The sequence below is a fragment of the Notothenia rossii genome, assembly GCF_949606895.1.
Source record: "Notothenia rossii genome assembly, chromosome: 9".
Lineage (NCBI taxonomy): Eukaryota > Metazoa > Chordata > Actinopteri > Perciformes > Nototheniidae > Notothenia > Notothenia rossii.
Window position 1 is genome coordinate 43593284 of NC_136907.1, and position 25307 is coordinate 43618590.

Consider the following 25307-nt stretch of genomic DNA (forward strand, 5'->3'; position numbering starts at 1 on the left):
TGTGTGCAGAGGTTTGTGTGACCTTGCAGTAGTTTGTTGTGAAATGTGTGTTTTTGTGTGTGTGTACATTAGTGTGCCCCTGATGGAAGTGGACTTTCAGTGATGTCACCCCAACTCTTCTCCTCCACGTGAAAACAAGTGTGCGTGTGTGGAAGGGAGCTGCTGCCGTGACATTTTGCTGTAAACTTGCTGATGCACACACACACCGAGTAGACACACGCAAAAATGCACATGTACGTTTCACATGCAAACACGGGCATACTCCCTCGCTGCGCCTTTTTGAAGTATGCAGATAATTTATTCGTGTCATGATGCCTGATTTCCCATCTGCTACTGGGACCCTGAGCAGCTGGAGAGCTAGAAAGAGGGAGGGAGGCAGGCAAGGAGGGATGGAAGAGAGCGTGAGGGAGGGGAGGCAGCTGTAGAGGCTCCCAACAGCTGGTAACCAGTTGCCTGTCACAGAGCGGACTGGGGAGCAATGAGGAGAAGGAGGGAGAGGATTTAGTCTGCAGGAGGAAAAATGAGGTGTCAGCCGGTTTGTTTACCAAGGTTAGCTTGCAGGACGGGGGAGGGAAATGAAGCAACAGGGAGTCAAGGAGAGAGGGAGGAGGTGGTAGCCATGGATGGACGGACAGATCCGCGCTTCCCCCCCTGCTCTGTAATCTGCCATTACTGACAAATTCAACCCCCACACTGCAGTATTGACAGGGCAGCAGTGCGAGTGTTGATGCGAAACATTAGCAGAAACATTTCACTAAGACTGATTCATATTAGATGTGATTGAGCTTAGAGCTGAAGCCGTACATTGATTAGTCAATAAATCAATCGGCGAGTCATGATAATACTTTTCTTAGTCTTCTATGGCAGTAACTTGAATATCATTGGGTATGGGTATGGGTCGACAATGAACGTAATTGTTAGTTGCTGCCCTAACTATGTTTTTCATATGCTTTTAAAACCAAATTGGGGCTGCAAATGATTTTTCCTTTGATTATTAAGTTGTCTTAGTTATCCTCTTTTTTTATTTTAGTTCCATTATATAGACACGTTTTTTGTCAACTATTTTGTTCCATTAGGTTAAATCTAAGGAGTTAATAAATGGAAAAATGGTACAAAAAGAAATCAATAAAAAAGTTAGAAAATACCCCAGAAATAAGACATATAAAAAGATAAATACATAATAAATAAATGTATGTAAGTGTATACAAGGTTATAGTGAAAGATGTCCATCACAACTTCCCGGTCCCAAGTAAAAACCCCAAAGATATGAGCTTATAATAAGCAGAAGATTCTCACATTTGAGATGCTGCTTTTTTTTTTATAAAGATGCTCTTAGTTAGACACATCTGTAAATAATAAAGCAATATATATTTCCAGGGCTCAACGCTAACTTTTAAAAGTGGTTGCCAGGCTGGCAACCAGGCATCAGCTTTTGGTTGCCAAAACTGAAAATACGGTTGCCATTTTTAGTCACCTTATATTTTAAATAATTAAGATACTATACAGTTATACATCAACTTAATAATGAACATGTGACACAAAAGAATGTTCAAATGCTTTAGTTTCAAATAATTGTGTTAATTACTTATTGTACAGTGGTAGTAAACTTGTCCACCCTCAATTGCTGGTACACTAAATACCAGTGGTGCAGCTGCTGTCATGTTCTTCACAGATCCCTCAAACATGAATTGAGCAAGTCACTAGTTTCTTGGTCATCCGTTGTCTTCCTTTCAAATGTGGGTTACCTTGACCTTTGTGCTGACCCCCACCATAGATCCATTGGCCCTTCAGCATTGAAGTCTTGGATTGGCCAGACTAATACATTTCTAATATTAAATAAATAAAAACCATTCACAGTTAAGAATTAGATATTAATTATTAATGCTGTAAATTACCTTTAATATGTCTAACTATATTTAAAATGTGTTAACTTTTTATAGAAGTGATTATATTTTTATGCCAATATTTGCCTATATGGTAAAGTTTCGTTTTGCACTTTTATTTTGGTAGTAATAAGATCGGGACTCTTTTAAAGGAACTTTTACCGGAAGTGGATGGACAACGGAGCAGAATGTTTCGCCTCCCAAGACTCTACACATTTCCTCTTTGCTTTTCGTTCGGGTTCATCTTGAGCTTCATCAGTTGAATCACTTTGAACATTCGTTTGAGATGTTGACGGGTTGGCTGAACTTTTTACCCCATAGTCAAACAACTTAATTTGCTCAGCCATTTTTTGTAAAACGAACACACAGCACACGCGAGTAAACATACATTGCTTTCTGGCTCCGTAATCACACCAATGCACGTGCAACTTAAGTATCTGGTTCCAACTGGTCACAACAAATATTTAACATTTATCTATTTTGGGGTGCACATTTTGCTTTTACTGTCCTTATTTCTTTGTTAAAAACTGGTTGCCACTGATGGCAACCAAAGGCCAAGAAGCGGTTTACATTTTTTCTGAATGGTTGCCAATGGCAACCTGGCAGTCGTTACTGTCGAGCCCTGACTTCCACTTTTACTACTGTTACCTGGCTGCCATCACACTACTTTATACATGCTACACTCATACAACAAAATAGTTGTACTGTTACTTTGTGTTGTCCACCTGGATGTGCTTTTTTGTAAATTGTTGTGAAAATACTGAATGCACTCCAATATCAGAGTAGCACGTGATAACAAGGGCCCTACGCAGCTGTGTATGTACCCGGATGTATGATTAGAAGAGCATCAGGACTGTTTTAGGCATATGATAGCTATGTGATTAACATGATGATTCAGCCTCTATGGAAATAGGCATATGACAAGCATGATCATTTCTGACGTGGAGCTAATCTGAAGTAAACATTGAATACTGCTTTCTATTCCTCCATCTTGTGACTGTGTAACTCCCTCTCTTGTATATCAGCATGTTAAGGACACTGTTCAGGAACTACTTCCATTCTTGAGAGGATAATAAATACATGTATCCTGTTATTGAAGCTCAAGCCGGTGACGAGTGATATTTTTCTAACATAAATTGTCATTTCTATTTAAATGTTTTATGAATGCCCCTCAATTATTATTTTTTATTTTCTCTGCTCTTTTGCTGTAACAATTTCAATGTCCCCTATATGGCACGAATAAAGGTATTTTGATTTCTGAAAAACTAACTAAATGCTCCCTTTCTGCTCTCTCAGCATTCCCCCACCAACCCCTCACTGGTTCCTGAAATGCAGACAGTCGGTGGCGGCCCCCCCGGCCAGCCTATCAGCACAGAGCAGCCCAGCGACCAGGAGACCAAGCCAAAAAAGAAAAGGAAGAAGAAAGCTAAAGTAGTGGATGGACAGGAGGAAGAGGGAGGGAAGAAGAAGGCAGCGACGGGAGGAGAGGAGGACGTACAGTCCGAACTCCCCGGAGCAGGAATTGATGTGGGTGAACAGGTTACTGGCACAGGAAACGTAGAGGGAAGTTCACCACTGGTGGAGGAGAAGAAGAAACGCAAAAAGAAACCAAAGGAGAAGGCAGAGGGAAAAGAGGACAAAGAGCCCAAGACCCCGAAGACGCCCAAAACACCCAAGACCCCCAAAGAGCCCAAGGAGCCTAAGGAGCCCAAGGAGAAGAAAACCAAGAGCTCCACGCCCAAGACAAAGACCCCCAAGAAAACCAGGTAGGAGCAGCATTACATCAGCATTATGTGTCAGGCTGTTTCTGAAGCATCTAAACTAAAGCTAGCTAAACATCTGCACTCTACCAGCTGACAGAAATAAACCTTCCTCAGCTTCCTGGTTGGGTGATATGCAGCTCAGAGCCTTTTAGCAGCATGAACTACACAGGGGTTGTTTACCACCTATACGTACTTGGAATGATTTAAATGTAGTGCATCCAAAATTAAGAAAATGAATTGACTCTAAATGTCTGAAACCTAATGACTCCTACTGAAAACACTCACTCTCACTCACTCACACACACACACGCACACGCTCTCGCACACACACACACACACACTTAGTGATCACAGGGCTTAGTAAAGCATGGAGCACAGACACATCAGGATCCATCTAATTTCTTCTATAGAGACTGATAGGGATAAAATGACTGTTTATCAGCGACAGGTGGAGAGTAGCATTAAACACCGTCTTCAGGCAGAACATTGTCTGGTTAGCTCCTGGTAATGCCACTCCAATAAAGGAAGTCAATACCCCAGACGTTATCATTATACATAAGTCAAACCTGCAATTTGCAGCTTTTTCCCAGTAAGAGCATGGCTGCTTTTGCCAAATGGTAACATTTTTGATGTGTAACAGCCATTGTAAGAAAATATACTTTGTCCCTCATTTTCTTCTGTTCATCTATGCTGCTCTGGTTGCATTTCTGTGGTTTCTATTATTTTCTGTTAGTTTTCATGGTGGCATTATCATTATCTTTCTATAAAATGAGACTATCATTTTTGTAAGTTCCAACTACAGAGAAAATGACAAATCCTAATGAGAGGACAGTGTTATTTCCTAAGAATGATTTCTACAGATAGAAGATGAGCAGTACCACATGTACAGTTGATTTAGTGTGACATACATTATACAGAGGAGCTAAACATGTTACTTTATCAAAGTTTTTTCTTAATGTTCAAATGCAGAGATTCCATTTTCAATGTTGATCTCGGGCATGGATAGGTATCTCCGAGTTTCACTCAGGAAGTCCGACCTCGGGGTGCATTCCAGTCTGACTGGGAACTGATGTTCCCACTTCCCAGTACAACTGGAACGCACCATTAGCATGTCACCTTCCAAGGAGTGTGACTGGATCAAACTTCCTGTGCAGGATATAGATTAGCTATGGAGCTTCTAGCACTTATGGCTGTGTGTCGATATGTGCTTTGGTTCAGTCATTCTACACGGAGCTTATCACTGCTTCTTCTCATTCCTCCTCACTTCTCTCCCCTTTCTCCTTTTTGGTCAACACTTTTCCAACCTCTTCTATTTCCTGAACTTGTGTGATCAGATCGAAAACCGGTTTATTGCCTACTTTATAAGTGTTTACACATATGAGGCATTTTCCTTGGTGACGATGATGCATACATAAACGCAGTCAAAGAAGATCAATTATAACAAAAGGAACCAAAAATGTAATTATAAAAAAGTATTTTGAGAAAAGTATTATAACATAAAAAATATGGCAATATCTACATGAATATATAAATATACCAAAAAACTACATACTGTATGTGACAACATTCCCGTAAAAATTGAATAAAATAAAATGTGTTGTATGAAAAGTGGAACGTTGTGCAGGACTGTGTGTGAGAAACTTGATCGCACTGAGGAATGTGTCAGGCAGCCCCCATCTCTCTGTCCCGGCCCTCAGTCTCCCTCCCCTTCCTCTCGGCCCCTTTTATCCAGAGGAAGAGGGAGGGCCAAAGCAGCAGGCAGGGGTCAGCGCTGGGGGAGGTGTGTGTGAATGCATTGCTCACTGGAAAAGAGTCAGAGGTGGGGAAAAGGGGGGTCCTGGAGTGAGTGTGGGTGAAGCAGTGAGGGGGCAGGCGTGTGTTGGGGGAGGGGTTCGCAGTAATCTTTGTGGCAGAAAATGGCGTCTAATTATAATGAAGGCCATGCCGCTGACCACTCAACAGCCACCACCGAGGGGAGGAAATGTGGGGGTTGGGGAGGACACGCTCGGGCCCTTTCTGGGAGCGTGTTTGTAAACCGGCGCTTATCTGTTGTCAGGCTTTCCTCCATCTTGAGTGGCGGCCCGGAGCTCCCAGGTTAATTTAGCATAATAATGGCTGCTGGCCATTCACTGGTCCTCTAAAATGGTGGACCAACTATCTCTTCTTTTATTCTTCCTTCCCCCCTCCAGTACCACCTCTTCCTGCTGAAGAGGAGGGTGTCCTTTCAAATCTTCCCTCTGTTCTCTTGAATGATGCCATGTGTTGAGGTTGAGGAGTTTCTTTCTTTCTTTCTTCTGCTGCCCCATCTTGTCTTTTGCTCATCAAGTTTCCATATGATTTAATTGGGTTCAGCGTGGCCCTCGTGAAGTTAAGGATCTTAATTTGTCATGGCTCATCCCCATAAAGAAGTCTTACAGTGAGTTTGTGTGGAGATTTGGTTTTTAATGAAATTATTTAATTTCAAGGCCATATCATTTCTTAATGCAGTGAGCTATTACTAAATAGTTTTTTGTTCAAATGTTATAATATACTTTTCTGACTTGATTTCAAAGGGTTAGGCCATACAATTTGCTTTTAAAATGTCTCACTTTGTATGGGGAAAGTCCTCTTAGGGGGGCCACTTGCACATGCATATGTTCCATTGCATTCTGGGGAGATTTGTGTGAGATGTTGATGGAGAAATAAGCCCCAAAGCCGTAGAGTTTTTCATGTGGGCCACACCACACTGCAGTTTGTTCTTTCTGCTCACTGTATTTTACACCTGCAGACTAAAGCGTTCTCTGGTGTGTTGGGCTGTAGGTATCCCTTCCTTTAGATTGGGCCAATGTCACCACAAGTCGTATTAGCGCTGCATTTTCACAAAACGTTCAGGTACCATCAACTTGCATGTCAGAGATTCTCTACAGTTGTTAAACACACACTCCTAAATTAAATGATTTTGTTGCCATCATGTACACAGGATTTCAACCACAGAAATGTCTATGAATAAATGGAGAGAGGAGAGGGTCTGCTTTCAGGCGTAGGATGATGCATTCATATGATGATATAGGACCAACATGAAATCATAGCAACAAATATTTCATATTTGAAATGATAAAGATAACTTTTCCATGATTGATGGATGTTTGTGATTGACACTGGAGGTCCTCACAGGGATGTAACCAAACAGTGATTCAGAGAGGGTTTTCAATTTGTGTGTGATCCAGTGGGAATCATGTGGTTTACTAGTCCAGTCAGCTCACTCCTCTCCTTTGACCTTGCTCTCTCCCTCCATCCCTCTTTTCCTACGCTCCTTCGTCGCACTCCCTCCCTGTCTACCTCTCTCAGAGGAAGTACATCTATAAATAACCCAGCCGCCACACCCTTCCCTCTCTCTGTGGGTGTGTGTGTGTCTGATTTGTTTGCAGTACATACAAACAAGTTAGACATGCAGGCAGACATGTGCAAATACAGCCCTTCTTAAAAAAACAAAGTGTGTGTGATGTTGTTGCTATGGGTTAGTGAGTACATTAGGGTTCAGTGGTATGACTCATCACGGCAGCAGGTGTCCCCCCCTCCCCGTCTCCTTTTTTTTGGTCATCCTCTTCACTTTCTCTTCTTCCCCCGTTTCATATTTTACTTCCCCGTTCTGCTTCCTGTCTATCCTTTATCCCCCTTCACACACTGACAGACACCACAGCTGGCCAGCACGTGTGTGTGCCAGGCTACAAGCCTACAAGTATACAGCAGGCTGGGGGGGGGGGGGGGGGGTGGTTCAGTGGTGTACAGAATGAGAACCAGCATGGTTGCTTAGAATGTGATGGACAATATACATTTAAGATAACAGAGCACCATCTCTATTTGAAAAATAACAGAATTCTGCTGAAGAATGCAAATATGATAAGTTATCTGATATTCTGACTTACAAGGCTCTCAACTATTTACAGGCAAATTAAATGCCCATTAAGAAATTAAAACTATATTTTCCTCAAACTTGCAATAACCAGATGTTTTTGCCACTTGGGGCTAATAGAAAGTTGAATGGACACAACATTAAAATATCACCTTTAACTTGTGATTGTGAAATTGTTGGCTCAGTTAAAATTATGGATGGGTATTGTTAGGATTTTATCGATATATCGTCATTTTATTGTAATTTTCTCGCAGAAATAGCTGTATAACTTATACATGAGCTTTTCAGAAGCAGACAAAAATAAATAAAATAACTTAAAGGGGCCTGGCTGGCCCTATCATGCTTTTGGGGGTTTTCCCTCAGACAGAGGATGAAAAGAGGCATTTAAAAAAAAATGTTTTAACATTTGTAAATCGGTTACATCTTCATTCAGACATTTCAAACTGACAGCCTAGCTCGACAAGAGATGCTTAAAACATTGTCCTACAGTGACATCATGCAAAACTGTGATATGAAGAAATTGGTCAAAAGGCTAGGATGGCAAAAAGTTAAAGGCGAGTACATGTATTATTTTGGATTGTAATTTTAAATCATCACAAAATAAATGATGTGCTGAACTGAAACATGTCAAAATGTGTCTGAAGGTTTAAACATAGAAGTTGCTTGTGTTACCCCCTTTACAAGCAACTAATTGAGTACATAAATTGCACCTTGCACTATCGCCACTACATTTTTTTAAAGTGCACCCAGACCTTCGATCGCTTCACTCTGTCCGCCATGCCTGCGGAAGTCTGACAACAATAATAAGAGCGCTGTTGAGAGAGATGACGAGTGGCATTTACAGTGGCCAATCAGAGGGGTCTCAAACCGGATACATCACACAGGATGAGGGTTCACAACCAACCAGAATGGTTTAAAGTTAAACTAAGGAAGTAGACGTAACGCATATACCGATAGCAGCACCGTTTGTCCAGCGGCTTAACGGTATACCGATACCGTCCAATCAGGTACCGGTATTGACTTAGTACCGGTTCTCGATACCCATCGATAGTTAAAATACATCTCTTCCGTTCTTGGCTAGTTTCCTCCTTCAAGACCAACATTAGCTATGGTCAGAACTGGTACGCAGATATTCATGCGCGGCGAAAATCTGAATTGCGTAATTTCACCTGTCACTATGCGCCTTTGCGTACCTCAAAACAAAACGCATAATTCGTCTACACGTGTTTCTTGTCAACACTCAATGGAGTAAACTAGACATGTAAAAAAAAACAAAGACATTAAGCTACGTTGCCGTTTCGCTCTCTGCAAAAAAATCTTCGGGCTTTCTATGACTGATTGAACTGGTTGCTGGCCGCGTAACCGACAGACCTGTGAAGCTTTACAGGAGGCAGAAGCTTAGATCACTGGACGACAGAGTTGTTCACCGTGTGCACAGGCAGGGTTAACGTCGGTATGAACAACAGAATTGTGCCAAAACTCTGCCAACTGGCTGCAGTGGGAGACTCCCCTGTGCACATTCTGTGCACTGCGCAAAATCAGCTGATCACAACGTTCACGCTCTGTGGTCAAGCTGCTGCAGTTTTATTTACAACAAAGTGGAGTAAAACACAGTTTCAAACTTACTCAGGGTGTTAAAGGTGGGGTAGGTGAGTTTCAGAAACCGGCTCGAGATACACTTTTTGTTATATTCCATGGAATGCTCTTAACATCCCGATAGCAATGAATATCTTAAGTGCTTTGACAAAAAATCCATAAAAAAATGTCATCTGTGGAACCCGTAATACTGTAAAAACTACAACCAATCCGTTTAGCCGGCCCGGCTAAATGGATTGGATTGCCGCCCTGTCTGTCAGCCTTCCATCTCGTGCACGCACAAATGTATCTCGTGCCCTCATTGGGCGTGCCGCCATTGGGCGTGCATTGCAGCAGTACTTCAATGACTCGCCACCAACAGGCGGCCACTTTCACCATGGCAGTTAGGTTCAACATCGTCTACTGGTCGCAAAAGAAAAAATGTAACGGAGCAAATTAAGGAACAAAATGAAACTGGAAACTAGGAGAAGTCAATATCGGAGTTGCTTTGGCTGTGTAGTATTGCTAACCTAGATGTCTTTAGCTTAACGTTACTGCAGTCTGCTCTCGCGGAGGAGGTGCTCTGTAAGGAAGTCTGAAGGAAGGGGCGGATTCTTTTTGGCTGTGTACTTTCAAATTTTAGTGCACTCGAGCCGGTTTCTGAAACTTACCTACCCCACCTTTAATGGAAGAGTTTGAAATCAGACAGAGGTGGAAGAAGTACTCAGATCTTGTGTAGGAATACTCTGTTACAGTCAAAGTCCTGCATTCAAAATGTTACTCAAGTAAAATTTGAAAAATAGGCTATTATCAAAATATAGTTAAAGTAGTGACAGTAAAAGTAGTCATTGTGCAGATTGGTCCATTTCTTTATAATATATTTGATATGTTTTACAGTGTTTCCCCTAGGATCGAGTCATAGCAGCGGTGCTAAGGCACGTGGGCCCAGCATAATGTGAGCGCAGAGCGCGTAGAATTTTTTTTTTAAGTGTGTGCACGTGCGAAGTACGCCCCACTAATTTGTTTCTATGTGTCTACCAGCACAAGAAAGGCTCTTGAGGCCTAGTAGCTGGGCCGGTTCTACCCAATTTGCTGCCCTTAGCGAGATTTTAGGCGAGATTTTATATATAAAGAATAAATGAAAAATCTCTACTAAAGACAAATACACTACAAAAACAGAAACTTATTGACAAAGGTAATATATGTCAAAATTGCTTCAAATGTATTCAGTATTGTATGAACATGTTCGAATTGGGGGGTGGACGTCACATCCTCTAGGTAGATTTTCTTTTGAGCATTTTAAAGTAAAATGCTTCAATCTGGTGCACTTTGAGCACACAATTACTAGACTACATCTAGGGTGTAGAACTCTAAAACACCCATATGAAAAAGATCGGTTTACATTTTAATGATCAAATAAGTATATGAACATAACCACTAACCTACCATAGCCAATAACAAATAAATGTAACTTATTTTTGTTGTTCATTCATATCTTATTTTACCAGTTAACATTTATTTATTTATGCATATTCTTGTATCTCTCCAACTTTGAACGATATTTTTGGTTTACTGTCCTATAGTATACATTGGAATGATTTCAAACCTGTTATTATTTATCCTAATAATTATAAAGGAGTGCCTTGGAAATATGTTTACATAATTTGTGGTCAAAACGTTTGAGACCCACTGAGATAACTTAGACAAAAAATAACTATCTAAACACTCAAGAGTCCTTTATCTCACTGAGCCTCTCAGCCTGACAGAAGAGCTCTCCTCCACCCTGGTTGTAGAAACATCTACTTTTATTAGGGATGCCAGCGATTATTCAATTTTTCGAATATTCGTTACAGTCTCCATAATCGAAAATTATTATTTTTAATTCGATTTTATTTATATATATTTTTTTATTATTATTTATGTTTTTCTTTTCTTTTCCTGGCTTAGTTTCAACCAAAATATAGACTAATGCTAATAATAATAATTGTAAATGGCCATTGGTCCCACCACCAGTTTGTTTTACTGTAAACTTGGAGGAAGCCAGCTTCGCATAGTGCTGCGGCGGCGGCGAATAATCGATTAATATTCGCCAGGGCTGTCCGATTTTTGAATTTCATCAGGTCAGTTTCTGGCATCTCTACTTCTTATATCCGTTAGCGCAGCTAGCACCAGATTCTAATAACAACAGCGCCGGTACCGGTGCGCCCTCTCTCCCTCGCTCGCTCTCTCGCTCCCACGCTCGCACTTTGGCTGTGAGCTGCGGGTGCCTGATAAGCCAGCATCCCCCACTTTCAACACTTACAGCGCCCACCGTACAGGGCAAATGAAAAGTGTAACCGGGGTGAAAGGGTGTTACATTTACTTAATTATGAATGTTGTTACATTAAGGCCAAAAATCAGGATGAGAGCCAACGGTCAAAAAAAAAAAAGTCCCCTCCCTGAGCTACCAGCGCCGCGCTCCCCAGATCTGGCGCCCTAGGCGACCGCCTATGCCAAAAATAGGCCCTGCCTACAGTAGCAATGTCTCAAGATTTTTACAAAAATACATCTTTATTGAACATACAAATCCACTAGGGCTGTACCCGAATATCCGAATATTCGTTCGTTGGAGTACTATTCAGGTTTCAATTTCGTTACTCGGATATTCGTTTAGTTTGTTTTTCCGTTGTCCCCCAAATTGAATTGATTGAAATCTCCAATATCAACGTAAGAGCTTGTTCGGGGGGTGCTAACCATAAACGTTATCGTTTACTTTCTCTGTCTTTATATGTAGATATTACTTTTCTCCGTTAATCTCCGTCACGTTGTTTCCATAGCAACAACAACTTCCTGTCAACAGCGCTACCTCTCCTTCAAAATAAAAGCATGTCAATAAACAGGAAGCCAAGCCAAATTACACTTAAAGAGCATCTTGCAGGTTGTTTTTTCTACATTTATGTTTAAACTTGCTTGAAAATTACAATCAAAAAAGTGAATGTAGGATTTGATATGTTTTACGAGACATAAGGTCAGGAATTCAGAGGGAAAGGAGCAATTTTGAGCTCTGCTCTTAAAAACGGCTTTTTTTTAAGGTCATGCGTCATATTACACCACAAAGGGGAAACATCTCCGCTCTCTGACCGCGGGTATAGTTAGTAGTTGCGTTGAGTTGAGCGGTTGTGTTTTAGTGAGCTGGTATTTTTCGGTAGTTTTACATTGTATTTCACCATTGTAATCATGGTGCAGTATTGTGTTTGTGCAGGTTGCACAAATACCAGCCTGTCAGGACATCGAGTCCACAGTAAAAAGGACCGGAGCGAGCGTTCGTTCCTATGTGCGTTGTGCATCCACCTCCCTGCAGCACATACTCTCCACAGCTTTATCAGGAAACCGTATTACTTCTCTCTCCACCCCCCTTCGCTGCTCTGTCTCTCCCCTCCGGTACAAGGCACCGTAAGACATTGTGTGGAGTTGCATTAGGTAACGCTGTGGTGGCTGTACTGCTCCAGCCGTCTCCTTTGTGTTTGTTTGTTTCCCCCCGTCTGTGTTGTTTGTGTGTGCGTGGTGGCTGTCACTCCTGGCTCCCGGCTCAACCTCCACTCACCCGCTGCAATCAGCTGTGCACCCTCCCCGACTACACACCTGCTTTCCATCAAGCCATTTACAACGGCATATCAACGGAGGCTCCGCAACCTTTCTCCGCCAGATCGTCAAGTATCAGCCGCATCTCGTGTATCTCCTCCGGTACACAGCACCGTAGTGTGGAGTTGCATTAGGTAACGCGAGATACGGCTGATACTTGCGCATTAGTTTCTGTTATGGATCAGTATCAACAGCCCTGCCAGTAATTCTACTATATTATCAATGCTACTTTAGTTATAGCCTGATATATGATAGCTAACTTCACAATGTTGTGATGTGACGTTAGCTAACATTCTGTAGCTAACGCCGGTCACTCACCAAGATAGCTGCCCAGTTCTCCACTGGTTCTCCTCACACCACAGCTCAATTTCTCGCCGATGGCCGTTATTTCTTCTAATCCTTGGCTGCTCCTGGTCTCTTGGACGCCTAGCAGGCTGATACTTATAAGGTTGTGGTCCGTCATATGCATTTGAATATTCATGTTCAACTTCTTCTGTGTCTTCTGTGTCGAAACTAGCATTGGGATCCATGTTTATTAATACGTTACACCGGTCGCTCTCCCCCTTGTGTCCCCCGTGTTACGTCACACGCGGGAGGTCACGTGCCGAGGCTCTTTTATGCGGAAGTGAACATTTCTTACAAAAACGATGCGAGATGTCACTGTAGTGTATATTTCTGTATATTTTTTTGAAAATCTAGTGTATTCATCATTTTCCTACACATTTATACACTGGTGTCTTTAACCTGGAAGTTGCTCTTTAAGACATATACAACTGCAACGAAAGTAACAAACACAATGCGATACCCTTTTCAATTTCAAAGAACACAAATTGGGTTAATAACTATAAAACAACAATACTGTAGAACAGTGTTTCTCAACTCTTTTACACCAAGTACCACCTGAGAAAATAGTTGGCTCTCCAAGTACCACCATATGACCAATGTTAAAATTCTCTCTCTCTCTCTCTCTCTCTCTCTCTCTCTCTCTCTCTCTCTCTCTCTCTCTCTCTCTCTCTCTCTCTCTCTCTCTCTCTCTCTCTCTCTCTCTCTCTCTCTCTCTCTCTCTCTCTCTCTCTCTCTCTCTCCCCCTCCCTCCCTCCCTCCCTCCAAGTGAGAATATAAAGAACAAAATAATAACTTATTCTCACACAACAAATGTCAACTGTACACACATGTCCTTTCCTGGACCTATACCAAAGTTTGAATGTAGGCCTCCTGCAACAACCCACATCGTAACAGAAAATGTCCGATTGGGAATTCAGTTCCACAATAATAATGAAGCCTCCAGGAGCAGATGAGCCTAAGGGCTAATAGCTCATCTTCAGTCTGCTGATGTTTGCTATTGCCATTTCTGTGGTGGCAGAAAAAAGATAACAAAAAAGATAACAATTAAGGACAAGTGTGTGCTTTTTCAGCGTTTGACCTCGGTCAGTCACAGCCTTCTCTCCATTATTTGAGCAAATGCCTTCTTCCTGAGTCACAAGTTTGAGAAACCGGCTCGAGATACACTTTTTGTTATATTCCATGGAATGCTCTTAACATCCCGATAGCAATGAATATCTACAGGGTGTCCGCGGGGTCTTAAAAAGTATTAAAAGTTGATAAATCAATTTAGCGAAAATTAAGGCTATTAAAAAGTATTAAACGGCATTTTCCAAGGTATTAAGAAGGTCCACAGCAACGACAACATGAAACACCCTTTAATTTACTGAAACGAAATGTCGGGAAACCCCCTCAAGGCGGCCCCATTCATAGCGCGCCGTAAAATGCTGCTTCTTATTTTAAGTTTCGTTGCCTTGCTCCGCTCTGTGGGGGGGGGGGGGGGGGTCCCAAGGTGGGTAGACCGGCATACGCAACGCTCTGAGGGTCCAACGGCTCCGTGTGTAAGCCCTATATGATCATTTTCTGATAACGATGAAATAGCCAGCCTCCCTCTCCCCACGTCTCCTGCTGCTGCTGGGCTGTCAGAAGAGGGGGAGGAAAAGAGAGGCAGGCACCGTTTATTAAATATTATTATACAGAGAGCAGAGTCGTTATCAATTTGTTTTAAAGCTCAATAAATAACAAGGAAGACCTCTGATCGGCACTTTTCAAATTTTGTACGGAAGATTTAAACTTTAACGGACATGTTGACCGGCGGAACATTTTTTTCAACGGAAACTGCCGCACGGTCCCCTCGTTCCTTGGAAGAGGCGGAGAGGTGTGTGTTTTTCATCTGCTGGTGGACTACCTGAGAGATACACAGAACATGCCGTCCACCGCGGAGGATAAACAGAAGGGCAACCATGGCAACCATGCTGCGGGGTCTTCTTCGCTCCTTTTGGGGTATTTTGTGGCGGCAGCAGCACCACTTACAGGCCTGGCATATGTACTACAGCGTTTCCAGCATTTCCAGCGGTCTCGTGTGAACGGACACATTAATGAATCGAATGCGTGTGAACGGAATACTTTTTTGCGCTTGCGTATGCGTTTTACCGTATGCGTCCTCGTGGGGCCGGGGTCTAAGCCAAACTATCTCCGGTCACAGAGATCTGCTATTTTAAAGTAAAGTCAACACATATAGGCCCTGAATATAGTCTATATTAAGAACGAGAAAAGTCTTAACATATATATCATTTTTTGTAAACATATGACAAATGTGTGAGGGTGATGACGTCAGAGCATCGTCCTATGTGCCGGGGCTTAGCCCCGGACAGCCCCAGCCCAATTTAACCCCTGGGTATTTGTGAGGGAGCTCCTATATGGCATTACCCCGCTGAAGCTCACCAAAGTTTAATATATTTCATAGTTCAAAGTTTTGTCAATTGTTTTGTTTATTGGTCAAATACTGGTTTCTAATGGTTTCTGAGGAGTTTTACTGGAATGAAAGAGCACAGAGTCTACAGAAGCAAAAAAGCAGCATACTGCATTAAACCTGACCTTCACAGAGAGGTTGAAGTTCATGTTGAAAGGAGGCTTCAGTAGTCTGTCTGCACTCTGTTTAGTTTTGCTATCTTACAATCAATATAGTAAATGTGAGGTAAAGTGTGTAGCCAATGTAACCGGTTAGAACTCAAAGTTGCGATGAGGTCTTAAAATTTATGGAAAGGGTCTTCAAAAAGGTCTTAAAAGGTATTAAATTTGACCTCAGGATTCCTGCATATACCCTGATCTAAGTGCTTTGACAAAAAATCCATAAAAAAAATGTAATCTGTGGAAGGCTCTGTAACGAAGTGGCATATTTTTTTCCGGTTGTGTATTTTCAAATTCTTGCTGGTTTCTCCAAAATTACCTACCCCACATTTGAATAAAAAAGATTTTAAAAAATGAAAATGTTATATGTCAGATTCCTCCACGTACCACTAGCGGGAGCTGGCGTACCACTAGTGGTACGCGTACCACAGGTTGAGAACCACTGCTGGAGAATAACAAAATGAATGCCGTGAATACACCAAAATACACGTGTTGAAGCGGTTCGCTGCTGATTACTAAAGTTGTTTGGAATGTTTTGTGGTACGGGTAGATTTATTAAAATGGTTATAGAGGAAATGTTGTTGGATAGGAGAGCAGCAGAGAGGACTGAGCAGAAAGAGTTGGAGGTGATGAAGGGAGTGAGGCCATGAAGATGCTCCGAGGTGTGTGTGTGTGTGTGTGTGTGTGTGTGTGTGTGTGTGTGTGTGGCCGTTACCACGGAGATGGTGATTGCTTTTGGCATGAGGATGAAAGGAAAAGGGCCCCAGAGAGAGAGATTGTAGCAGTAATGTAAAACTATTTTGGAATACAAAAATCAGATTAACATTTAGTTGGTTGTGTTGGGTTTCTCCAATCTGTATCCCTTTCCATGTTTGTAACACCCAGATGTCCAAATTTAACACATTTGTTAAAGTGTTATCATCCCTCGTACTTTTTTGTTTTGTTTGTTTAGCAAAGGGCAGTGTATGGTACATCAAGTAAAACACTTTGACCAGCAGTAGTTAATGTTTGGTAACATCATGCAAAATGCACTTGTTGATGTCTTTTATACATAAAGATGTGTCCCCGGTGTGTCAGGGAACTCACGCAGCGTCAGAAAATAAAACCCTTTCTCTTCCTCCGTACCCAAATCTTTTAAAATACGGGGGTACAACGGAGCTGATCCAGATTTGCGTCCCATATGACGTCATATCAGAAACATTGCCATCAGAAACAATGCCCGACTGTTTTGGACGTAATAGGGTCGGTGTTTACATTAGCATCGCTAACACTCAGGGCTAACCTGTACTGGAGAGCATGTGTGTGAAGAAGTAGGAAATAAAAAGGAACTCACCTTGTGGTATAACCGGCAAGAGAGAAAGCCTTTGAGCTCCATACTGTTTCAGAAATAATCCTTGATAATCCATGATATGGCGTTTCCTCACGGCAGTATTTGCCGGTAGAATCCCCCATATTAGTAGGCATAAGCTCCGCCCCTTTTTTTAAATCAATTTTTTTTTTATTAACGCTTTTTACCCAATATTGGCACTTTTGAAACAGGAAGTGAAATAGAGGGATATGAGGCATGGCAAGAATGGGTGATCTGTTGGTATTTTGAGCAAAACATTTCATAGACATATTTGTATATATCTGAGACCTATGCTATTGCCTAAAAATAGCATGATAGGAGACCTTTAACAAAACTGTTGTCTGATTAAATCCTCTGTAAACGAACTCCTTGCGCAGGGCTTCCCATCACTTAACCTGAGCCATCTTAACTCTTTCACTCCATTTAAAAACGAAGAACTTCTAGTTCTTGGAAAGAAAATCTGGATCGGCAGGTTAGACTTAAAAAACAGTTATTGCAATGTGTGCACCTCTAATGGGTCAGCATTGAATTCTGCTGCTCTTCTCGCTTCAGATTGAAGCTACAAGTTTAGAAGGCTAAAAATGTTGAAATCTAAATAGTTGAATGGTGGATTTAAGGATTCACATTGGATAAGCAGCATCAATACTGGAACTATGTAATCTAACTCTGTCCTGTCACAACTTTAGTTACAGCCTGAATGTAGATCAGAATGTAGTTATTTAAAAATCTGTGTTTTTATAAAGCTTCTCCACTATTCGTCGTGTCAGAGTGAGTACTGATGGCCGGTGTGAGAGACAGAAGAGGGGAGCCCAGTGTCCTCTTGCTTTCCTCCTGTGGTGTGTGTGCGCGCTCTCGCAGATGGAGCCAGCTCCTCTTGCTTTCCATGCCAGAGATTAGAGGAAGCCTGGGGGCCTTTCAACCCCTCCCCCCTCCTCTTTCTGAGGCCTCTCTCTCTGTCTGCCTGTCTCTCCCTCCCTGTGTCTCTCTCTGCCCCCCCCCTCTTCCTCTGTGCCTGTATCTCTCTATCTCGCTCCCTCCGCCTCTCTGCAGTCTTTCATCATATTAACCCCCTGTGTGCCAGAGCCCGAGGCACACTAATGATTTCTAAATGGGTAAATCAAACATGGCGACCGCCCTGGGACAGACAGGCACACACACACTCAGGAATGCCTAACACTTTGAGGAATGTTCTACTTTTAGTCTTTTTTTTCTTCTTTATTGAATATTTCGTTTTTTTTTCTCTCTCTCCCTAAAGCAGTAAGAAGGCTGAGTCTGAGGGTGGGGCTAGCGCTGCTAAGAAGGAATCCAAGAGGAAGAGAGAGCCGTCATTCAGCGATGAGGTGGAGGTGAAGTCTCCACCCCCCTCAGCTCCTGAAGATGACGATGATGACGGCGTACAGGTACGACACGCAGACCAGGAAAGCAGCGCTTTAGAAGCCCGTTTCAACTCTCGGCCATTTAAAAACTTCACAAATTGTTCAAATTAACGAATTATAAGATGGTTGCTGTTTAATTGTCAAAAATCAGGTCCTATGTCTTCTCCTAATCACTTTCCCTTAAACTCATTGAAAAACATCATGGGTTTAAGGATTGAAAGATTGAATGTGAATTCATCAGGACTTAGGAAAAACTGTGCAGACTAAAAATGTTCATACATGGACTACTCAAAACACATCTAGATACTTACCCCCCCATGTGTTCTATATAAATGTGTTGGCTTTGCAGTGACATTTTTTTTCTTCAAAGTAGTAAGAGTTACAGCGGACCTGCAGGATTCTGGGAGTTGTTTCAGATATTTGGAGCATAATAACTGAAAGCTGCTTCTCAATGATTAGTTCCGACTCTGGGGACAGAAAGCAAATCGTCCCAGACCCCCTGAGAGTTTTGTGTGGTTCATAATGTAGCAGAAGATCAGAAATGCATTTTGGCCCATAGGTACTTTTGGGTCTTTCCCTCGGTTAGGAACCTTCCTGAGAAGAAAAGACTGCAGTGTTTGTTTCAGGCATAACACCTAAAAACATCCCTCAGTGTCACAGCCTGTAGAGATGGAAGCTGTCCTCTGTTTGTGTTGTAAACCAGCTTTGTTGACAGACCAACCACAGGCTCAACTGCCAAGTTCATCTGATGCACTATCAGCAACTTTTCAGTTGGTGCATCAATGTTTTATTTCAAATACAATTCAAAATGTCTCCTTCCTGTTCAGTAAGGTGCTCTTTGGAGGAACAAACAGAACTCCACTTTAGCCCTCTTCAAACGGATAAATGTTTGATGTGCTAATGTAATTATGTGTGCCATGTAAACAGAGTAGCATCTGGCTGCATAAAGAGTCGTGGCTCTCATTCAAATAGGAAAGCTCCGGAAGAAGTGTGTCCTCTTTCTCCTGTTCACCACACTTGTCTTTTTACACACACTCATTATATGGCTACTTTTCCAGCCCAGCAAATTGGGTGATGTCAATATGGATAACAGGCCGCACCATATGGAAGAGAATAATGAAAAATACAATTGAAGTGCGTTTGATGGAATAGAACAGCCCTGTATTTTCCTCTCTCCGCCACTACACATTTACACTTTGGAAAGCCGTCCCGAACTCACAGAACTCTCCCTCTGTCCAACAGAAGCGCCGCTCCAGCCGTCAGGTGAAGAGGAAGAGGTACACGGAGGATCTGGAGTTCAAGATCACAGACGATGACAGTGGCGACGACTCGACAACACCCAAGTCTCCATCGTCGTCACAGCAACAGGTACAGCTGGGCTTTCAATCACATGATGATGTAAACGAGGAGAAGCTAGACATTCATAACAATTAGATTTTGCCCCACCACTAATATTGAAGTATCAACACATGTCACAGTAGAGACACAAATACAAATATGAACCTGAAAATGAGTAGACTAGTGCCCCTTTAAGGAAAAGTTTGATATTTAGTTTATACAAAATGTAATTTAAATCCTTTTAATCAATGGGGAAAAAATTATTACCGTAATTTTCGGACTATAAGCCGCGCCTTTTTCCCCATTTTTCGACGCTGCGGCTTATATAACAGTGCGGCTAATCTATGGATTTTTACAGCTAACGGCCACTAGGGGACCTCCTAAATCTATGGATTTTACAGGTTACAGTCCACCACCTTTAACTCTATGGGCTCTATGGCCGCGCCCCCCACCTTTAAGCGGCGGGCTCCAGCAGGAAAAGCTGGAGGCCGGAAAAGAGTGAGACAGGTAGCGCGCAAAAGTAAAAGTGGAACCGAGAGTGGTACGAGAGACAGAACGAGAGCAAGACACACAGACATTACGAGAGCGAGACAGTTTGTCCCCGTACCACTGGTTGAAAACCACTGCTGTAGATCACTGCCGGTACGTGCGCTGGGAGCGCACCGTTTAAGTTTGAAAGTTGAAAAGTTTGTTTGTCTGAAACGCTATGTGATACAGTTTACACAGCACAGTACATGTTCTGTAGCTACTATTGCACTAAATGGTAACACTTGAATACATTATGCAAATATGCAACTTGTTTGTTGAAATGTTAATAAATGGGAGCTTCCTCAAACAGCCATCTCTTTCCCGACAATCCCCTCTGTGCACGAACCCTTACATATGGTAATTAAAACACCTGCGGCTTATAGTCCAGTGCGGCTTATATATGTACACATCATTCAATTTAGCTGCTGCGGCTTATATTCAGGTGCGCCTTATAGTCCGAAAATTACGGTACTAAGAAACTTTTAAAGTGAGGTTTTCAATAAAAGTACCGTTTGGTATTCCTCCCAAACCCCGGTTATAAAACCAGCACTGATCCTATGTCAGTTTCACATGTACAGTGACTGCTGTACCTGAAGTCAGTCAGTAGCTGCTGTGCTGCAGAGGCTGGATGATGCTCCAACTCTTCACATTTTCCGTTTGTTTCCAGGATGTGGCCGAGGTTGAAGGGCCCGTTGTGGAAAAGATCATGGTCAAACGCATCACCAAGAAACAGGTGAGAAACAGTGACACGCACGCACGCACACACACCAACACAATACACAGACAAACACACACAGATTGATACACTGGCCCTAGTCATGGTTTGCGTCATTTGATTAGCCGCTCCTCAGCTGGCCTAAACAGATTACGCACACGCACACACACACACGGTGTGTATTCTGTTGGTAAGTAGAGACAAGAGTTCTTGCTTCACTATGTGTGTGTATGCGCTTGCAGCACTGTGTGCACCTGATTGACTCTATACGTGTGTGTGTGTGTGTGTGTGTGTGTGTGTGTGTGTGTGTGTGTGTGTGTGTGTGTGTGTGTGTGTGTGTGTGTGTGTGTGTGTGTGTGTGTGTGTGTGTGTGTGTGTGTGTGTGTGTGTGTGTGTGTGTGTGTGTGTGTGTGTGTGTGTGTGTGTGTGTGTGTGTGTGTGTGTGTGTTCCCAGCTTTGCTTTAGACGGTTTGTCTAAAGAAAGCACATCCCGAGCCAACACACGCACAAACAGTCACCAGCCAACTTTCCTTTGCTAGCCAGCTGCCAATGGGTTACCCCCCCTCCACACACACACATGCTCCATTCAGAGTTGACCTCAGGCTTGGCCCACATCCAAAACCACAACGCTAGCTCGCCAGACGCCAAGCTAGCGTTTCCTCAGGCAGGGTGCTTGTGTGATTGATGATTCATGGCATTACAGTAGTAGTAGCATGGTGGAGGGTGTGTGTGTCTTACATTATTGAATGGAAGTGGATGGCTGCGCTTAAAAGGAGCTGCTGTTAGGGTGCTTCACTTTCACACACGTGCTGCTGCTGCATGCATGGGAGAAATCTAAAGAGAAATATTAGAGTGCTATATTTTTGAAACAATAAAACTCTGAAGGATATAGTCAGCAGCGGAAAAATATTTTTTACTTAATTAGAAATACTTCTGCATTCAAAATGTTGCTCAAGTAAAAGTATTATCATCAAAATATAGTGAAAGTAGCGACAGTAAAAGTAGTCATTTTGCAGATTGGTCCATTTCAGAATAATATATATGATATGTTTTATAATGATTGATCATGAAAGTGTTCTCAAAGCTGGTAAAGGTGCAGCTAGTTTGAATGACTTTGTATACGGCAGGGTAGCTTATGGATTTACTCCAGGTGGAACTAAAGTCTGATTTAACACTTCATTATATTTCACATCATTAATCCACATCTGTGAAGTAACTAAAGGTATTAAATACATGTAGTGGAGTAGAAGTACACCATTTACCTCTGAATTGTAGTGGATTAGAAGTACAACGTAGCATAGCATTTAGATACTCGTGTAGAGTACCAAGTACCTCAAAATTGTACTTGAGTAAATGTAGCTAGTTACTTTACACTGCTGGATATTTTTTTTTTTTACTTCTCTGCAATAATAGAGCCCAACCTTCTTTAAAGTCACATGTGAGGAAATTCCAGATTAGAAGTGTCTCCACAGCGAGTTAAACCGAAGCTGCTGCCACTCACCCACATGTTGTATAACAATGACTCTTACACCACGCTACAGCTACGTTTTCTTATTATCGACCTTTGTGCTTTTCAGCTGGAGTCGGGGGAGGAAGTGGAGGTGGAGGAATTCTACGTCAAGTTCAAGGGCTTGTGAGTACCATGCCGTGTTTTTCCCATTCCTTCCATATCTGCCTCTTTTGTCTCTCACAGCAGGGCTTCCCCCTTTCCTTTTTACCCTTATTTTCAACACGCACACACACCGGGGTGTCTGAGGTATCTTTAAGTGTGAGAAGCTTTGTGTAGTCAACCTGAAAGCCTGGCTCACTTTTTGCTACATAACCACTCCAGCATCAATAACGCAGAAGTGCTGCTAGTACACTCTTATTTTATGATATTGCCAAACACATGTAGTGTTTTTCTTCATCTGTCGTCATTAAAAGGGTCAACACAATTTTGAATAAAGTATTGTGTTGCTGCAGATACCAATAGTATTCTAAATTACTGTTTGCTACAGATGCTCTTAAAATAATCACCCCATCATCAATTGATATACACATATGCAAATAGAATTTTAATTGTGTAACCAACCCAACTTTTTCCTTCAGTAAATCAGCTATATAGTGTGATTATTCCAAACAGCAGTCTTGCAGCAGTCTTGTCCTCTTTGGCTTTGATGGGAAATATCTCTGTGTGTGTGTGTGTGTGTGTGTGTGTGTGTCAGTTCATACCTCCACTGCCGCTGGGCAGACCTGGAGGAGCTGGAGAAGGACAAGAGGATACACCAAAAGGTCAAGAGGTTCAGGGCCAAGCAGCTGCTCCTCAACAGCTTCATAACAGAGGTAAGACTCTCCCCTACGGTCAGCCCAGCTCTACACCTAATGAAGTCAATAGGTGCGTTCACACTGCAGTACTTTTCCCACTTTAGTTCCGAAATGTCGCGTTCACACCAAAAAGAGCCGGAACAAAAATTTGTTCATCAGAACCTTTTTTTACCCCCCTTTCCCTCCCTGCTAGAGAGCAGGTACTTTCGTGGGAGAAAAAGGTTCCTATGTCTGATTGGCTGGGCGGATTGCAAACCACGCCCCGTAAAACTCCCAAAAAGTTTTGTGAAGACATTTTATTATCCTCGCATTAGCATTAGCCCAGCGCAGAAACGCAGAGAGACTAACTTATGGCAACACAAAAGAAAACATGGGAGCGGTGGAGATGAGGAGGTGTCGGCGTTTTGGCGATTTACTCTGAAGGCTTCAGTAGAAGCTGCTGGGACTCCCAGCAGCTTCTACTGAAGCCAGTCCCCATCTCCGGGGACCTCCGGCCGGGGACTTCAGGTGGCAGTATACGCCGTGAAGTTGTTTGTGGCCTGCCAGCAAACCCAAAGCAGCAGCAGCAGCAGCAGTAGCAGCAGCAGAAGAAGAAGAAGTTTTCATGAACCTTTGTGGGAAAAGTACTCCGGTGTGAATGTGCCTATTAAAGACTATTATGGTTCTACATTTAAAATACTAGCCCTGTTTTATCATACTAAAGTTGATTCATAACAGCCTTAATTCATAAGACATAACAGAGATATGTGAAATAGGGGTCAAAAGCTGTCGTATAGGGGCACACACACTGAACAAGTGTTATAAGTATTTCATAGATATTAACACATCTAGAATTGGCGAGCTCATGTACTATACTGAAACATTTTACAAGCTAAAAACACCTAACACTAACCAAATACCCTAAAAACTAATTCAACCCTGAGTGCTAAATGGTCCCAAAACAGTATTTTCATCAGTCTAAACATTGGTTTATACAGTCAAGATGTAATAAACAGACTATGACAAATAGAAAATAATGGTAGAAATAAAATGCATTTTAGAGTGAAGTCCCAAGCAATTTATCTTCATACAGACATGTGTTTTACAATAATGAACACTGACATTAAGAGGCTCAGAAATCAACATCTTTTGAAGGGGGAAAAGCCAAAGAGAAAAACCCCATGTATACAGCTCCAGATAAAAGACCATGAAAAGATTTAGCCAGTACACGCTGTCAGTAGACCTATCGTTAAACCTCCTCCCTGCTATTGGTAAAACTTCAGTCTCTTTTCTCTCCAGATGGACGACGAGCCTTTTAACCCAGACTACGTGGAGGTGGACCGTGTCCTGGACGTTTCAGAGAGCCCAGATGAAAATGAAGAGGTGCTTTGATCTCTTCCTGTCATATTTCATGGGTTTGAGCTTCTGCCTCTCTCCACACACACTCCCCAGACCTGACTCCTGTTTCTATGTGTCTGTGTTTTTCTGTGGTGTAGACGGTGACCTTATATCTGGTTAAATGGTGCAGCCTGCCTTACGAAGACTCCACCTGGGAGCTGAAGGCCGACATCGACCAATCCAAGATAGACGACTACGAACTCATCGCAGCACGCACACCCAACACTAAGAGAGTGGTAAGCAGCTCATTCGGCGTGTGTGTCTGAATTCTCGTTGGGTGCTATATGGTTCCTCCCAGTAGGCGTGTGTTTGTGTGTGTTGGCCTGCTGCCTGCTCCTTCCTCCTCCAGATTTACAGCTCCCTTAACTGCTCTCCACAGGGCCACGTTCTTGTGGTCTCACACACTCGCGCACACTCACACACACACGCGCGCGCGCGCCCTGGTCTTGTGGCCGAGCCAAACCACTAACAGTGTGTTTAATGCTGAACAGAAGCAGCTGACTGGCTGTGGTCTCTGCCTCATCACTCCTCTCTCTGCCTGCGTCCATCTCTTTAACTGCGGCCTACTGTTTCTCCTTAACCTGTTAAGCCCGGCAGCCACCGCAGGCGAAACTGTGTCTCACACAAAACTGTGT

At 42.6% G+C, this 25307-nt stretch overlaps 1 protein-coding gene across 1 annotated transcript in view; it reads left to right on the forward strand.

Moving 5' to 3' along the window:
* LOC307019691 (chromodomain-helicase-DNA-binding protein 7-like) overlaps positions 1-25307 on the forward strand; it is a 105793-nt gene that overhangs the window by 56001 nt on the left and 24485 nt on the right. The window contains 8 exon segments of the mRNA XM_079650738.1: positions 3180-3649; positions 18290-18434; positions 19653-19778; positions 20944-21009; positions 22569-22624; positions 23196-23313; positions 24574-24657; positions 24771-24908. Coding sequence (XP_079506864.1) covers positions 3180-3649; positions 18290-18434; positions 19653-19778; positions 20944-21009; positions 22569-22624; positions 23196-23313; positions 24574-24657; positions 24771-24908 — 1203 coding nt within the window.